Source organism: Megalops cyprinoides, chromosome 23, assembly GCF_013368585.1.
Source record: "Megalops cyprinoides isolate fMegCyp1 chromosome 23, fMegCyp1.pri, whole genome shotgun sequence".
In the NCBI taxonomy this organism is placed as follows: domain Eukaryota; kingdom Metazoa; phylum Chordata; class Actinopteri; order Elopiformes; family Megalopidae; genus Megalops; species Megalops cyprinoides.
The window spans coordinates 11,637,574-11,656,773 of record NC_050605.1 but is presented as its reverse complement, the minus strand read 5'-3'; the positions used below and the strand labels follow the sequence as shown (position 1 = coordinate 11,656,773).

The window sequence follows — 19,200 nt, the reverse complement described above, 5'->3', positions numbered from 1 at the left end:
TATCTGAATTTAATGAAAAACAAGCAACAATGGCAGCTATATACTGTGCAGCAAAAGACAAGTATGTCCACCACACAGGACATGGCTGACTGCTAAAAAGGAAGATACAACAGTGTCATTTCACTTCTACACATTCTTTTGAAAGTTTTGGCTCCTTTTCAAAGTATACTACCAAATACGTTAGATCATCGATGACATTGCACTGCAATGTGAGAACATACTTGATGGTGAATTGGGTACAAATGCAATAGAATGCTATAGCCCTTAAATAATCTAGTGATGGCCCAGTGCCCTTTTTCTGTGTCAGTTAGGCCACTCCAAGCCATCCTGAAGGAGGGTTTTCTCAGGCCCATGTAAGCCCATATAAAATCAGCACAACACAAAGCTTAACACATCAACATTTCTTTAGAGTAATTCAAGAGGTCCACACCACACATACAAACCAACTGCCCCCCTGCCACTACCGCACCCCCACGCACCCACACAAACACACACATACATGCATAAACCCCCAGACACACATACACAAACACACACACACACCCACACACAAAAACTCTCAGGCACACACACATATACATATTTTCCTTTAGACACAAGCACTCACACATGTGCCAACACGTACATAAATACACGCATACAGCCACTGTCTTACATGCTCAGATTCGCTCAGAGTCAGACACACACAGGCTCACTTCCATTGGATGTAATGTGTTGTTTTGTGAATTTCTCAATGATTTTCACTCACATCTGGGGGGAATGAGGGGTTGTTGAATGTCCACGAGTCCGGTCAAAGGCTTTCATCTGCACCTGACAGCTGCCTGTTATGTGAGGAAAGGAAAAGCACAGATTGGAGGCAGCTGCACTCTGTCCCAGTGAGGTCCAACCTGAGATTTATGCAGGCATGAAATTCACATTTCAAATTCAAACACTGCCAACGCCTTAAAATAGGACTCTCTGTGACGGGCGCAACATGAGGCCCAAAGCCCATGCTGCGTGCCGTTCACATATATAACTTAAAGTTCAGCTCCTGTTTATAGACACTGATCTTACCCCCACCACGGACAGGACTATTTTGAAAGCCGTTAATTAACGCTGTCACCTGGATGCTCTTCAGTTTCTGTGAAGCTCAGTCAAAGGGGCTGATGTTTTTTCAAGAAACCTTGCAGTGCTCTTACTGAAGTACTAGGGTCACTGGGGCACAAAAAAAGAACAAGACCATCCAGGACTAAAGAACAAAAAAGGACACAAAGCCTTAATGAAATTTTAATTAATGCTCAGAGGGGGACTGCTCGATTGATCACAGATTAACCTGAATTACATTATTGGCATTTAGCAGACACTCTTATCCAGAGCAATTTACACAGGTTATAGTTGTCGCATCTTATCCATTTATACTGCTGGATATTTACTGAGGCAATTCTCAAGTACTTTGCCCATGGGTACAACAGCAGTGCCCCAGTGGGGAACCGAAGCAGCAACCTTTTGGTTATAAGCCCTGCTCCTTACCACTATACCACACTGCCACCCCTGCTAGCAAACTCAAACAAAAATCATCACACGTACGTGTTTACAGCGTTTATTCCACTTTTCTTAATCATTCTAACAAAAGCATCACATTTCTCTCTGGCTCTGTGTTCCCAGAAAAACTGAAACAGAGTTAGACGGAACAGGCTAGAGAGCTAGCCAACGGGAAAAATGAGCAGCGATCTTTATAGTACCATTAACACTTGATAGTACCATTAACATTAATGATACCATCTATAGTACTGTTAACACTCTGCATAGCTGGAACAGCCAACAAGTCACCCCAGGCAAATGAATCACTTTGTTCTGCTAATCTGGGGTCTGGGCACAGGCTTGTAACACAAATAGGTATCACCAAAGCTCTTCCAAACCCCAGTTCTGGCTTTCTTACTCCCATGAGCTGTCCTACAGTCTTAGAGTCCTGGGGGATAGGTTATCAGCAGCAACTCTGGACAGGTTGGCTAGTGTAGTAGGAGTTATTTTAGAGAAACAGAGAGAAAAAGAGTCCAAGATGGAGAGAAAGGGAAAGAGAAAGACGGAAGACATTGGAGGAGAGGAGGGGGAGATGGACGGAAACGGAGCAGTGAGCACCTCAGTGCAACTGACACACAGCCGACGGCTGCCAATCTTGGGGCTCAGCCCCTAACCTGCCCAGCTGAAGCCCAGCTTCCAGTTACACTGTGTGAAGTGCCCTGCTGTTCTTCAAAAGCTGCGCCACATGACTGAAAGAGTGACCGGGTGGGCCACTGTGTATTTAGGGTCCAATGACTATCTTGTGTCTATGGTCCAATGGCATAGTGTCCAAGCGGCAGAAAACATTGTGCTTACAGGTAGTCATCTTCAGGGTGGATGATCTGTGATGATATTTTCAACAAAAGGAGGCTGGAGCCAGCTTGTATGCTAAGCTAAACCCTGAAATTCTCATTTCCACAACAGAGGATGTGCAATACACAAAGTGTACTGACAAGAATATGCAAGGCGTATGCTGGTGTAAAATGATGTCATCTGTCCTCGTTTACTGATGGTATCAATTTTCAACAATTTTCTTGCTGATACAAAATGAAGTAACAGCGAAAAAGAAACCACTTCCTAATGGCTGAGTGGAACATATAGACCGGTAAATGCCTTCCCTGTATTCTTCAGTGGTCATTAACAGCTGTCCATAAATACATAAAGATTGCTGTCAGCCACATCTAAGAAGAGAGAGAGAACAAATACATTGGAAGAAAGATGTTTTGACCTGCCAGGGACAAACTGATCATCTGGTTTCTTCAGACTGTTTGTTCTGAAGGCACTCATCTGCAATCTCTGAACGCCAACTGTCTGTCTCATACTCTCTTAACATGTCTCTCTCTCTGACACCATCAGTGGCCTCATGCTGCCACTTTGGAGCTAGACAACATTCAGCTTACACTCCCATACATGCTCTAGAGGATAAAATAAATAAATATACCTTTCAAAAAAGTTTAAGGAGATTAGCCTAAGAGACCAGTCCTGTGGATGCAAAACAAATCCAAAACATAACAAATCCCCCACCATTTTTCACTGTGGGCAGGGGTTCTTTTTCAACATGGCCAGGATCATGACCAGGCTGAGAGAAAGAAGTCTTTTTTGGTGACAAACCACAAAAGAGGTAACTAGAATGTGCCAAACCACTTTTGAATGTCATTTGGAAGCATATCTCAGGGTCAGATAAAATGAAAATTGCACTATATGGACATGCTCATAAGCTTTGTGTTCATGATAAATGGGTGGAACCTATGTTGAGAAAGAACCCATGCCAACAGTGAAAAAAGGTATAAGTCTTCTTACACTGTGGGTTTCTTTTGCAACTATAGGTCCTGGGGCCCTTCTTAAGATAGACGTATTTATGAACTCCAACATACACAAAAACATTTTTGCCAAAAACCTGGCTCCCTCTTGCAAGAGCTTCAATTGTGCCCGAAAATGGGTGTTCCTACATAACAATGATCTAAATATTATGATATATTACTGTATATGTTAATACAATGGCTTTTGTACAAGCAAGTAAGTTGGAAACCATCCAATCGAGCTGGAAGTGAATTTGTATTTACACAATACTGTCAGACCTGATTAGAATTCCAGAAATATGAAATAGATTTATTATTCATTGTCCTACAGTTTAAAATTTGCAAGGTTAAAAACACATAACCTTGCAGAACAATCACCCCCAGTACGCTTCTTCAAAATACTCTGCATCTCATCTACTTAAAACAACAAGGATTGTGAGATAAGCTAAAAATACAAAGCAATATTTATCTGCAGGCCTGTCCTTTCCACAGCAACAGCTGTGAGCTGGCTGTGCTGGTGGGGGGGTGGGAAGAGGCAGGTAAACACTAATTTGATTCAAAACATGATTGCCATGGCGACCAGAGTTGGTCAACTGCCAAACGTCATGGGGAGAACATTTGCCCTGGCCAAGTTATACCGGCAATGTGAACCCTGCAGGTGAAGCCAAAACACATTTTCTCCATCTGGCCATGTGATCTGTTAACTACAGGCCTGTCTCTTTGCCTACACCATTGCACAACACTTTAATGCCGAACGTACTCTGGAGACTTTGCAACAATTTAAATCTGATGACATGAAGAATTTTCACGAGGGTGCCATTAAGTAGAGGCTATAGATGGTTCTTGTTCTGACCAATTGCCAGTGATTGTGGAATGACTGTGGATAGAGTAAAGAGTACTTCTATTATAATGTGTACAAACAAAATATCAAGACACAAAAACTGTTTTCATATGTGATATTCACAATGGTACACATTGCCTTATCTTATTCAGGGACATCATGCTTGAAATTGCTGTAATTCTGACATAAGGAAAAACTCATGTTGTGCTGCTCTGGTCTGGAGAGTGCAGGATCTACTGATATCTCTTCTGCCTTATCTCACAATTTTTAAATCAAGGTCATCAGACTAGAAACGTCAATTAAAGGTTTCCTTGCACTAAGCTAAGGTACTGAGACCACAAGGCCATCCCACTGTAAAACACTGTTATCCTTACTAAAGGTGAAAGTCAGCATTATGTCATGTAAAGCTCTGTTTTGTACCTCATAGGATACTTAGTGAAAGTTCTCTCTATGTTTGTGGATGAGCGAAGTTTTAATTCCATTTTTCTGCAAATGGATGGAAGTTCCGACTGCTTACTGTCTTCTGCAGGGTGATGGTGGCTTGATATTAACTAAAAGACTTTTCAGAATCGCTTAGTCTGTGGGATATTGGGGGGGGGATCTTAAGATGACACACCTGCGTAATAGATTAGACTGTTAAAAAAAGAAGGGGGGGGGGGGTTGATGACTGCTGAATGCTTCTCATACTAGAACCCAGGAAGACATTCAAACCTTCCTCGATACACCATTGCTCCTGAGATAACTGCCAAGCATGCAACACAAGGCTTAATCACTTCACCCTCGACACCCACTGCCCCCCCCCCCCCCCCCCCCACACACACACACACACACACACTTTTCCCTAGGCACCCCCCACTCAAATATATGCAATTCTAATGCCACACAGTCTCCATCTCAGACATAGCCTTTGGGCAAAATCTCTCTGTAACTCCCACTTTCGCTTTCCTTGAGAACATGGAAGCAGGGATGCACCTTAATCGTGCTGTTCGCATCGGGCCTCTGAACAAGAGCAGCTGCTTATTAGGCAACCTGATCCCTGGCAGCTACAATGCAGCACATTAAGCACACCTCCTGACCTGTGTGTCCTAGCCCTGGTGTCATCTGCATCACCCGCAGGTGTAGCCTCATTAGCTTAGCCTGAGCTGACCTGACTGGGGTCTTATGCAGACTGTGTACAGGCTGGGAGGGCGGGGGTAGAAATGTAACCTCATATGAAACCCTTCATTGTGCTGTATGCAGGAGAAAAACTGTGTTGTAGTGGACTCCGGCAGCTAAGATTCTCTTCCTCTTTAAGTGATTCCCTTCGGTTAATATCCGCAAGCCCACTGCAAATTGTGCCCTTGAACAGTGTTACCATGAACTGGAGCTGTCTGCATGGGTGGTATAAAGACAAAGCGCAGCCACAGTCTTGCAGTCTTGCAGTCAGCTGTGCATTACAAACCGCAGTTCAAACGCATGAACAGCCCCACCTCATAACCTCCCTGCACAACAAATGCAAAATTTGTTGCCTGGACATGTATGGAGTAATCATAATAACAAGAGACCTACATTGCAGAATAGAGTTAACTAACTGCTCCACTGTAATTCACAGAAACAAAAATACATCGTTAGGTGTGGGGCATGTGCAAGCCATGTGAAATACTCAATGGACCGTGTGTTGCTAAGTTACAAACCTACAAACCTGAATAAGGATTGGAATAACATTGGAAATCATAACTGGGCAGGAAAGGCATGTGTAATGAGAGAGAGCACATGTAATCCTGCTGCATCCTCTAGTTTTGATTCATCCAGCTCCCTCATCTCTTAATGGGATCAATTCAGGGGCTTAATCAGTCAACCTAATCATGCCGTCATGCGGGACTTTGCTAATGGGATTACCCTTTCCCTACGATACATCCAGGATCATGCCTGGGAGCAGGCTTGCAACTGCTACTATTCTTCGGGGTCACCGAGGACACATGTTCAGATTCCAAACTAAGGCCATAGGAACACATCTTATGCGAAGCAGCAGGTGTACAGCGAATAGATTCTTCCCCCAAGAACTGACCCTGGATCAGTGCCAGTTTTGTCACCAAATGGTTGGGGTCTGGATCACAATTCAGAAAGATGATCTCGGGGTTGCTGCCTTCGTCAGGTGAGCGCATACTGCAACTCCATAGCTGGACTACAAAGTGGAAAATGACATTGGCAACACCTGATTTTCCATTGAAATACAATGTGAGGATCACGGGAACACTGTGTGCTTGTTACTACAATCGCACTCATTTTACTCTTATAATATACTGTGCAAATCTAAAGTGAGGGGCCTCCTGTTGATTGTTGTTAGTCTGTGGCTACGGTCCTTGGTCAGAAAAAAGTAGATTCTGTACACATTGTGCACTAGTTCAGTGACCTTGTGGTTACAGTCTCCATACTGACCCTGGAAGGTCTGGGGTTTGATCCTCGGTGACGCCATATGAGACTCCTCAGGTGTACCCCATATAACTCTGCTTGCCTCAAAATAAAAAAAAGACATGGTTATAAAGAGATGGTAATGGCTATTAGCATCCTGCCCAGAGGGTGAACTTGCATATCAGCTGATTCACACCACAGAAACGGGATAAGCTATTACCATAACAGCCAGCCAGCTTGGACAGCTTCCTTACATATAAATCTAGTGTAATGCTAGATCAATTTAGATGGGAGAGTCATAAAGTACAAGAGACCCTTCTGCACTAAAATACAGTTAAGCACTAAACATCTCTTCATTGGCTCTTAATTACTACAACAGTGCACAGAGAGTTTGGGAGACATAAAGCACCCAGAAACAAAGCACCCACCCTGGAAGAACAAAGAACCTCAACTACTGGCTCTCTGGTTGTATGGAAGCCCCTCTGCATTTCTGTTGCCCTCTACTAAAGCAAGAGCTGCTCTTCCCATGTACCCAGGGCTAAAAATAGGCTGATTTCCAGTGGACTGACTTAGCACTTCCTGGGGCTCATGTTGGCCTCCCGGTCTCAGCCTCATGAGCTCCTAATATGGCGCACAGACCAGTCAAGTCCTCCTGCCTCTAGATGAACATGGCCAGTTAATTATCTTGTCAGCGCTCGAACAAGTCATTTGGATTAATGGCCTCTGAGACGAGCGGTTCCCCAGAACTGCAAACTGCACTCTCAGTGTCACATCACCTTTCGCCAAATCAAAATCTCATCACTCGATACATCTTGCGGTCCATTTTTGGTCCAGAGTTTCTGTTGATATGAATGCCAAATGTTAACATCCGTAAAACATCCAGAAAACAACATAGCATGAGATTCAGCATGCTTTAAAGATTTCAAGACATATACAAGACCCCAGTTCTACCCAGAAAATGATTTTATTATTTTTGGTGATGCTACACACATCACATATTCTTGTAGTAATTGTCTCCTCTGATTAGCCATTAAATTGTCCCATTCATTTCAACTCACTCAATCGAGACATTTTTCCACCTCTTTAAGATACTACCAGTCTCAGAGCTGAAGAGGGAAGCTACACTTGTTCAAACAAGACAGTGATAAGTTGCATCAGCTGGTTAAGAGTCCGGCTGAAATGAAAGCCTGAAGACACTAGAGCCCTGTGAGACAAGGGCCGTGCAGACCTGCCGTATGCAGACTTCAGCCTCTGGCACTATTGACTCAGCTCAAATCCATCTGAAGTGGAAATGCAGGGAAAAAAATTACATTTTGCCTGCATTCTGAGTGTACCACTGTGCTGGCGAGGAAGCTGTTACACTCCTTTTCCTTCAGTTAATGCCATTCTCCGCAAAACAATACTGTAGCACTCGAAATGCACAGTTGTTTCTCCTCATTTCTGAGCCATGCTTGTCATGTAACGAGGGGTGTTTTTGCTTGGGTGAGATCATCAGGCCTCATCAGACCACATCATGCCTTTGTTTTTATGCTCGCACCAGAATACTCCTTCTTCAGTTTTTTTTTTTTAATTTCTTCCCACCTGGCAAGATTACTCCTTCAAAAGAATTCAACCTTTAAAAATTGTGGAACATTACATGTATAGTGTTCCATTCTTTTCTATCAGTGTCATTAGATTTATTGTGCGCCAATTTTGAGACCGCTGTCACCCATGCAACTCGAGACACTCCAAGCCCTCCGGCCATCCTTGAGCCAAACCCCAGAGGCCCCCACCCCCGCTGTCTAGCTCTCTGGGGGCCATCTGAACTCTGCTGCTCTTCACCAGGATTTTGAGACTGACCCTGGCAAGGCTGGGTACTCAGATCAGGAGGGTATGATGACCATTTATTAAAGGCTTGCATGTTTACTACCCATGACACCCTGCTCTGAGAATCACCATATACCTCTACAAACAGTTGCAAAGATCATTCAACACCATGTTGGTCCAATCTACTACACACATATCGAAGAACAGGGATGATGGTGGCCGAGTTGGAAGGTTGTCCTGGAGGTGTTACAGTTACCTCTCAAGTAGCATATGATTTTTCACCTTAATCCCTTCTTTGGAACAACAAAGACCACAATTGCTTATCCCAGCAGTATAATTATAGGAATTAATAAGGCCTACACAATTCTGGCCCTAGAGGGCCGTAATCCAGCAGGTTTTCCAGCTATCTTCAAAACACAGAGACTGTGAGAACACGAAAGGGAAGGTAAGTTGTTAAAGGCTAATACTGTTAAAGCCATAATGAAGATCACTTTTTGTAATGAACAATATTTCTTCTTGCAGGAGGAGAGATGCTAAGGTTATGCTGCTGATTAAGGGGTACCATAAGCTCTTTACTAAAAATCACACTGTACAACTTATTCCAGATATAATTGATAACCAGTACTGGTTATTAATACTGTATTAGTTATTAGTACTGTGTGAACCTCCTGCAAATCACAGGGTTTAACAACTGAGCTGAAGAGAGGCCCTAAGCACATGATCCTTCGCACCTAAACTTGGTTGAGAAGAAGTACAGGGCAAACAAAAGGTGTACTGGTAGTTCTATTCTCAACGTATTGGTGTGAAGGTACATCATCTACGATAGCACTGCATGTGCAGCATGTTTCTGATATTCAGACTGCTTTGCATCAAAATAATCCACTCAAACAACAAGAATTCATCAGGAAAAACACTCCTCAGAGGGTCTGATGGGAAGTGTGGTTTTACTAAATACTCATCTCAAATATGTTAATGGCTGGCTTTGCCCTACTGCTTCTAAACAGATGATCCTGACATACCCACCTCACGTATATGTGATGTCTGTAAGGAAAATTCACTGCAAAGGCCTAGCCACTCAAAAACAGAAGAGTTGTGACAAGAAAGCACAACTGAAAGCTGTCTTTCTCAGTCTTTGACTCCTTTTTCAGAGAGGCTGGTCAGTCTGTACTTTCCTATGGAGAATGACAACTACTGTATATTTCATATTAAAGGGCTCATGGATTAAACTATTACCAGTAATTTTGCTTACAAGGATTTAAATACATAGTTATTTGTAGCTTGAGATAAATCTTAGGTTTGGTAGAAAAACTGAGAAGATGCAGCAAATTTATACACATTCAGATGCTGAGTAGATTGAGGGCAAAAATAATGCAACTACCTACCCTTTTTTAGACTGGTATTTGGACTATGAGATGCTTGAAGTTCTAAAACTGAAAAGTAGAGATCAGAGAAAGATGTACCTCGAATACATTTTATAAATATTGTGTCCTGCACAGACACAGTGGATTGGCACTGGCACCCAGTTCAGATTTGAAACTCCTTATCAGGAGCAACTCTTCCCCTACGAGTACATTGTTTTCTTGTGCAAAGAGAATTACAGACCTGCCATTCGCGTCGGGAGGCTTACTTTGAGGAGCGCGGCCCCTCCCATGCATTCCTCAGTGTTTACTACACGCCATCACTGCCTGCCTCATTGATGGATGGGGCTTCTTACCTTTCAGTCTGTCATTTCGGCAGTGCGTCTAAAGTGAGAGGGGGATACGTTTCGCAGCTTGTCTCGCTTCTTCCTTCTTCCATCTGCAGCTGAGCTGCAAGTCTGTGGAGGGAAAGAAAATACAACATAACAGAACGGATCAGAGAGGGCTGTTTTTTCCCCTTCTGGAGCTATACTGACCCCCCAGGCATTACAGGCTTGGACTGTACCAAAATTGCGGCCATCCTAGCCTTTCCATGGGTTGAGCTCCCCTGTACCTGAACAGCTACTGACTGTATGTAAAAGCCTTTCACTGAGCCTTTATGGAATCAATGACAATGAGGCAACAACTGCTCCCTCCACACAGCATAGGCTACCTACCTTGGATCTCACAGAAAACAGTAATGATTTTGAGATATTGTAACAATACATATTTCCTGTCTGTGAAAATTGACTGCGTGTAAGATACCAATTAACCAATTAATGGAACTTCGTTTATGCTATGGTAATAATTGAAGAATACAGTCACATTGTAACATTCCTTACATTGCACATTACATTCTACAAAATATAAAAGCAGGAGAAAGTGACCTGTATTTTGAAACATGTGCCATATATTCTGTGCCATATATTCTATATTTAAAAATCCAAACTTATATTTAAGGTTTCATATTTCATGATATATTGAATTTGTTCAATCTACATAGGTTTGGGAAAATCTGAAAGAGAGGAGCAAAAGGCAGACCATGTGGTTTGTAATTACCACACAGATGTGTGGCAACTCCGTCTGACTCCACTTGGATACGACTTGTGTTTATTGTTTGAAAACAACAGCTCTCTCACTTCAATGAACACCCTTCCAAATTCCTGTGCTCTGACATCAGCTGCTGTGTTTGTTTACTGGGCTGGTGGAAAAAACTGGCAGCCTTCCCACCATGCCTCAGTAGCAAGTGATGAGAAGTAACACTGAGCTAATATTTACCATGTGACCTCAAGGACTGATTTGAGTGAACTGTTTGACCGGCTACGGCCACACACCGCTGGCCTATCTATGAAGTCTCTCTGATCTTCCTGACCATTCTCTGCAAGGTGGATGAATATTCATTTTTCAGCCTGTCACCGCCAAGACAAGGTCGTTCAGTTCACAAGGCAGGCACAGTACCCACATTCCTTAAAAAGTGCTTGTCCACTAAATGCAGGCTTTCTGGTCAGACAGGCACTGTAATTTGGATGGGGAGAGGCCCTCACTTTTCTCCTATTCTCTAACACACAAACCCATACGCATACACATGTACTCCTTATCAGCAAACACCTCTTCAGCCATGAGTGTGAGGCAATGAGTGTATGACTGTGAGATTGTGGCCTTTTACATACAACACCAGAGATTAGCTTACATAAAGAAACTCTGAGGGGGGTAGACAAATTCTGTCCTGAGCACTCAGTCTGGGTCAGTTTAAAATGGTCTCACATAGAAGTTAGGATGAGGGCTAGCAGATCTCGTATTAAATAAGCTATTGGAAGGAAAATGTACTTGGAACCCCCTGGGTACGACCATGTCGTGTAATGAATCCCAATCTTTTGAAAAGGAATGAAAAGAGGGTTCAGGCTAAGTCAGAACAATGGCACTGGTAAGGGAGAATTCAGTTAGTGCTGAATGACCGTTACTCTGGCATGCATTCTTCATAGGTCTTGAATGAACTGTAAAATGATAGTTTTTACCGTTAACTCCCAACGAAAACAACTGAACTCATTTTTGAATATGAGCAGGCAGGCATACAACCCTATTCCCCCCCAAAGCCTGACCATAGTGTTGTTCTACTACCAGACGCATTCTTCAAGGACATTAGCAATCAAAGTCAGAGGTCTCTCTCATAAAATCAAAGGACAATTAAGTCTGATATCGTGACTGCTGTGGGGACAAAGAAAATAAAATGCACAGAGGCAATATCACAGCAACATAACATAACAAATGTCAGGACATGTGTAGTTATTCATGGCAACAACTGCTGCTCTGAGTACTGTGGCAGCAGAATGCAGTACACAATGTGCTGTCAATCTCTGTTCCTAGAGACTCCTATCACAGTCAGTGCCAATGCCCAACAGCGGTGAAATGGCCACTCCCCGAAATACCACTGGGGACAGCTCGTGAAGGGGGTCACAGTGACTTGAAACTGCGTCCCCTGCATATTTTCAGAGTTTGAGCATTTTGTCTTCTGAAAGTGACTGGGGACATTCCTGTTCCTGTTCGTGTACTTCATTTAAAATATTTTAAACATGCTGACTTGAAAACAATCTTTCACAGTCTGTTCGGAGATGAACGCCGTCTTGTTGCTGTCTAACCTTAAATTGCATGCAATGTTTCCTAGCCCTATCTTACGCTTCTCAATGTTATGAGAAGAACCCTCATAAGTGCTCCTTAACATACGGCCAGTGACAAAACGGTGGCTTTTCTCTGCCCCATTTAATTTCAGCTGCAGAGATGTCAATTGTTTGATAGATATATTTTGCTCATTCGATTTAAGGCCCCACAGCAATTCTTGGAAAATTTGTTCCACTCCACAGGTACCAAGCATATGCATCCATGGCAACAACAAATTTAGAACAACCAATCCTCTTATAGGATCCAGAGGCACAGAATAATTCTGCAGAAATAAAATAAGGACGACACTGCTAAACACAGGTTGGATCCATATTTGACCGTTTATAGTGTCATTTCTTTCATTTTGACTATATTCTCTGTCTCATGTCTATCTCTTTCTCTCTTCATGACATATTGGACCTGCTCCATTTGTAGTCAGTGAGATTTAACATTTTCCTATGCTAACTCTCTCCCTCTCTTTCTGCCATAATGCAGTGGTGCCAGCAGATACATAGAATGGCAAAATCTGATGGACTGTAAGTTCTTATACATACATTTTTGTCTTATATTAAAAATGTTATAAGTAAAATGCTGTGCCTTCTCTATAAATTGCTATCTATATAATATTTGGTCTTCTGTATAAAATGCTGTGCATATATGTTTTCATCCAGTATAAAATATAAAATTTCCCTGTTCTTGTGCTCCTACTGTATATGGCACAGGGAAAGAAAAAGCACCTTGACCAGTTATTCTTATGTTCATTTCATGCTAGCCTGGTGACTGAACCTTAAGCAGAAAACAGGGGGCTGGGCTGAAAGAGGAGAAAACCACTGTGGTGATTTCTGCTGTGATGTAATTCCACAAAAAAAGTGATAATGTGCTAAGCAGTGCAGAAGAAGCCCTGCTGGTCACGGTGTTGCTTTTGGAAGGAGCTTCGCATTGCCACTGATATCACACTTAAGCTTGCTTCCCAAGAAGGTGGCATCACAATTTATTCTGATCCAAAGTACAAAAGACACTGCCCACCTACACACAAGTACATATCACATGAAATTTCTCCAGAAATATCGAAGTAGAACTGACTGTTACTTTTGTACAATTGTTTGGGTGGACAAGCTGAGGTCAAACCAGGATATGCTGGTCGGATTAAATCTTGATCCAACAAGACAGCTGAAATCCCGGGGGGGGGGGGGGGGGGGGGGGGTCGTTCTATCCTACCTATAAGTATATGCAGCCTCCACAACCCTTACTCAGAGAAACACTAAAAATGGATGGATAGCTGTATGAATGGATGGATTATTGTGCTCTAGTTAACAGCAGTTAGTCGGTCACATGCATTAGTGAGACCGATAGGGTGCTATTATATGCACAGAATTTTTTTTTTCTTGGCAGGCCATCACACTCATTAAGGCCTCTACAATCTACAATATGCGTTGTTCTTAATGTTGAGTAAAGGAATTAAGCAATTGTTACAATTGTAATGCAACATTTCCATTGATTTTACTGTTGGCTGAGATTACAATGACACAAAAAAAAACATGCATTAACCTGCTACTCACAGTTAAGGACAAATCCCAGGAGTTATATTGCATAGGGGCCATTGTCTATCACAATTGTCTTTCACACATATTCAGTACATACATATACATATTCTGATGAAGGACCCCTTCCATCTGTTTGCAGAGAGAAGGGCATCATGAATTATGTGCCTAGCTCTGCAGTCATATACTAAAAGTTTAGTGAGATAACAGGTAATCACTTACATAAGTTGACACGAAGGCAAAACATTTAGATCAGTGGTGTGTTTTCTGAACAGCAGCAGACGTTTCAGTTTACATTTTCCTGCAGCTGCCCCAGAGGAAAATTGGGATTCAACACAAATGGCTTAACAACCTAACAACCACTATACATGCCTTAAGCACTACGGCAAATTTGAATGTCAAAGCCTCACTGATAAGAAAATTTAGTTATAGATGTGAGACTGTCCAACTAAATTTGCAAGCAATGTGCAAACTGCAATGTCTCCCATTGTGAAATAAGCTGATGGTGTAGATCTACCATATCAGTATGCATTAACTAATTCAACACTGTTCAAGTAGTGCGAAAGTATATATGAAGGCAAAAGCATCAGACAGTGTCAGACAACAGCATACTACTGCATTATACTGACAGTTGAAGTAATATAACAACAAAAGACCACAAATCTACCAAGGCACATGGGTGTAAACACAATCCAAAGCTGAGCATCTTTGGCTAAAGCCAGGTGCACTGAGGCACATGGTAATCCGCTGCCCTTCCCCCACCACACTTTGATGCACTGGCGTGATCCGAGTGAGGTGGTGGAGCTGAAAGCCCCTGATCTCTTTAAACCCGCTGAGTTCCTGTAATCACATCTGCTCTCTGCAGCGAGTCAACCTGCCGAGGCTACGAGCCTGTGACAGAGAGCAGGGCCAAATCTATAAGCACACGCTGTAATCCAACACAGTCAGCAGGGAACACGTCCTCTGACTATCGCTCCTCTTAGATCAGATGGCCTGAAAGCACACCTCAGAACAGCAAGAGGCACGAGCGGAAGACGCCTGTGTTTCTCCGTCCAGAGCTTCTGTCAGAAAAGGGCACGCTTGACCAAGCCATCTTGTCAATGGATGTAAAATCTTCCAGCACATACCATACAAATTCAATTAAGGCTATGTTTGGGGTGTGAGACATCACATTAGTGAAACTGAGCATTTGGACAAGGCGGCCGTACAGCTGTTTAAGAAAGAATGGATAAGCTAAACAAAAACAATGGCAGCCCCGTGTGACCCTAATTGACCAATTATTTGACTTGACTGAATATGCATGACAGGTCAGGACAAAGTTACTGCTTTTGTAATATTTAACTGGTTCAAGTGGTTTGCTCTCTGCTGAAATCAGGCCTTGCATTAAATCCTTATTTTAGTTTAATAACCTTGCATTTCTAGTCTACATAAGTATTTTGAGTTATCCCTTCAGCCTCCACCCTTTTGCTTCTGCTCCGGATAAACATGAAAAATTGGCAGATTTATATTTTCGAATGAATAAAACCTTGACAACACACAATGCGTTTTAAACTATGTGCAGATAGGTGCGGTAATATCATGCGTGGCTGTATTAATTGAAACATTCTTACTGTAGTAAAACGGGTGAAATGTTTATGTTTCTGCGATGTGCAAGAAAATGAAAATGTTCAGTGTGGTGAAAAATAACTGCTGAGCAGCAAATCCCTGCATCCTAAGTAGACTAAACGAAGCGAAATCGATAAAGAAAACTTGTAAGATAAATGTGCGTGGTGACTCAGAGTACAAATGAATACCTGCGTTGGAAGCAAAGTGTCATCCGCGCCGATCAGCGTGCAGCTGAACCGGATAAAACAGAGGGGAATACGAGTACTTGTTCGTGTTCGTGTTCTTGCTGAAAAGATGAGTAAAGATTTATGTTTGCGAGTTGTTCTCATAATTTGCGCTACTCCGTACAGCTGCTCCTGCAAGCCTGTTTGATTGGATCAAAACATCTAATCCTCGCCCATTTTTAAATAGTGAAAAATCTGATCTTTTGACATTACTATACCATGAACCATCATCCGTTTTCATTCCTGGAAATGTTTAAATTAACAGCCCCTGAGAGTCTGAGCGAGGTATGGTCGAGAAAACAATTGATAATAAACTAATTGCAAAGTGCGAGTTTAACATTGATTTACCTGACACCATTACATCGGGTTAATAGAAAAAAAAGGCCCGTGTGTTGTACGGATTATGTAGAGTCTGCCTGTTATGGTTCACCTCTTAGGAAACGCAATTATAACATGTTCCGTTTTTTTTCTCTCCACAGTGCAAGAAAATAACGCTTTCCACACGTTCCATCTTGACTGGGTGACGCGTCACACGCGCGACGCCTCATTCATGTTTCGAGGCACTGCATGAATTAGCACCCAGAGGAGGACGTTTCCTCTGACAGGAACAGCAGACGCTTAACTGAGTCCCAAACCCAAGGCCCTGTAAGCAAAGCACCTCAAATCACTGAACTCAAAACCTCTTGCCTTCACCCTGGCAATATTTCTGTGTAACAAAGCACCATTGTGTGAAGTGTAAGGAAAAATTTGGAAAAATAACTTCACCTAATGGAAGGTTTCAGACCTTGCTCCCCCCATACATTTGGTGAAAATGGAATATCATTTTATTGTGGGATTGTGCAACATAATGGAATGAAATAGAGGCCATCTACAGTTTTCATAAATGAGCATGGTTAGCTCGAGTGGGCAGTGGGTCATGATTTTATGGCTGACGTAGGTTCTATGCTTGATCACTTACGATACGCTGTAGCAGTTATCCACAGTCAGAGTAGTTTACTGCACACATTCTGTACACACTCATTTCCTTTGTGATTGCTGTGATTGCATAGAGAGCTCCACACACCAGGGACACATTTTAACAGCCTGCCTCCCTTTGCCTGAAAGCCTGCTCGCCTGTTACATTACCTTAGTATTATATGTTACTGGCAGACAGTTGGCTGTGGTGAGCTGAGGGCCTGATTTTTAGAGGTTGCCCAAAACCAAACTGTCAGCCCGATGGTGGATACCACGGTGCAACATTTTGGTTTGTTCTGATCTGAGGAGACATAGGCGTACAAAGTCTGCTCTCTGTGCCGGGTACCCTGCAGGGCCCGGATTCCTTGGTGAAGAGGTCGAGCCCTCCCCCCTCGATTTCCCGGTCACCTCCAACATCGACTGGCAATGGAACCTGACAGGCAGGCCCACAGGCTACTATAGCAATGGTCCTGGCCTTAAAAGCTACAGAAGATGCTGACCAATGCTGGAACATACCCCACCCCACCACCCCCCCCCCCCCCCCCCCACCCCCTGCATCGTGAGAGACTGTGTTGTCTCAGCATTTATATATCAAGAAAAGATTCAAAGGAATACTTTATCTCAGGGAGCAGGCAGTAGCTTACTGATGCACAATGTGCATGTCGGCTGTCAGTATTTTTCAGGGAATGAATTTTGGTTGGATGTTTTTTTTCTCTGAGCTGATTTGCATATTTTGTGTCCTCTTCTGTTCTGTGAAGTTACACGAGCCCAGCAGACAAAAAAACTATTTTCCAACCATCAGCCATTATGATGTCACTGATGCTAGCTACTGGCATACGCAGATAACCCTTTGCATGTTCTGACCCCTTGCACTACCATTGTCCTGTCTTGAGGCATAGTGATGAATGTTATTTTTTGTTTGAGGTAATTTTACTGTTAACTGATGTTATTTGCAGGCCTTGTAACAGCACAAGCTGAAATAAACAAATATACCTCGCAAATACAGCAATGGTGCAGATATATTTTTCCACCCCTGTATCTGCTTCATTAGTTTTTATGTCATGTTTGGGGTTAGGATTAGGGTCACAGAAACTGATCCTGAATAGATCATTGGAGGTACAACAGACGGAGCCACCACACCACACAAGTACTACTCGGTAATCCTGGATTTCCTAGACTGTTCTCAAGGGGACCTTTTACCATATCCCTGAGGTTGTACCTTTCTTTTGACATGGATTTTCCATGATACAGAAATAAGGGTGGTGGAGGTTTTGTTTGTTGGAGACATGAGTAAACAAATTTAAATATACCCAGCTGGGTTGGATATCTTCTGCTACTGGGAAAGACAAACACTTTGAATTCGAGATTGACGAATTCCCTGTATAAAAAAATCATCTTCATTCCCAATATTGTTACCTACCTCAGGGCTGATAATTAGACATTTGTCACCGAGAATGAACAATTATTAATGCGTGTAAGTGAAGAAAAATTCACACCCACACTCTTTGCAGAGACCGTTCTTTCAGACAGGAGACAGAACCAGCAGAAGCTGTATAGCAGAGCTAGAAGGATGATTATGAGCATTATTACAATATTCCAAATTAAATAAAAAAAAATAATAATAATCAACTCCCAGATTGTGTTTCACCTTGGAACCCATCACAGGAAGGCCTGCTGTGAGAGCGTGAGCCTGAGAAACAGTGAATGCAGCTGTCGACTTAGCAGGGATAGAATGTTCAATCAGCAGGGGGGAGAGAGTGTGTCACAGATTACTGCCTACAGTGTGTCAGTGAAATTCAACACATTTCCCCCAACTGCATCACCGACCAGAATAGAGCTTAGCCTTCGATTTAGGGTATTAATTTAACAGTGTACCATTTATTGTATATGGAAGATGAAAAGAGACCAGAATCCTGTTCTGAACCCTCTCCAATGAGACAGATGGCAAGTGAAGGAATGAAGGAAAGAGTCTGTAGAATGTAGCTTGTTTAAGTTATTTGAGGTTCCTTTCCAGACAGTTTGTGCAGGTTGCCTCTTTGTGGACTGCAATTAGCCTCTCGAGAATCTTGTCAGGACACGCAAAGCTCGCAAAGGAGTACTTCTTTAATCAGTGAAGAAAACAATTGTATTTATGAGTAATTTATGGGTAATCTCAATAACAACCTAAACTGGAGTATACATCCACGCTTTCACTGACTCTGACCTCTGAGCAAACTGTTCCGTTTTCTTCCTAATCTGTGTTTTGTTATGTGGGCCACTGCATCGAAATGCACATTGTACTCGAGTAATTTCAATACCTTGATATTATAGTGCAGGGTGCAAGGAGCCAGTCTGTGAATGAGGAAAACCACATACTGTTAAATCCAATACAGGACATGGAAGGGAAAAGGTAAACTTCATTTTGAAGAGCTTCCCAATCTTACTGCTTTATATTCACATAAGGCTTTC

General features: G+C 42.6%; 1 protein-coding gene across 2 annotated transcripts in view; it reads right to left on the bottom strand.

Annotated features, from left to right (window-relative positions):
• Positions 1-752: 752 nt before the first annotated feature.
• LOC118770509 (dual specificity tyrosine-phosphorylation-regulated kinase 2-like) overlaps positions 753-19,200 on the bottom strand; it is a 31,953-nt gene continuing 13,505 nt past the window's right edge. For both annotated transcript variants that reach the window (XM_036518230.1, XM_036518231.1), the window contains 2 exons: positions 10,091-10,192; positions 753-821 (listed from right to left, as the gene is read on the bottom strand). In XM_036518230.1, coding sequence (XP_036374123.1) covers positions 10,094-10,192 — 99 coding nt within the window. In that variant the 3' untranslated portion in view covers positions 753-821; positions 10,091-10,093. The remainder of the gene's footprint in view (positions 822-10,090; positions 10,193-19,200) is intronic.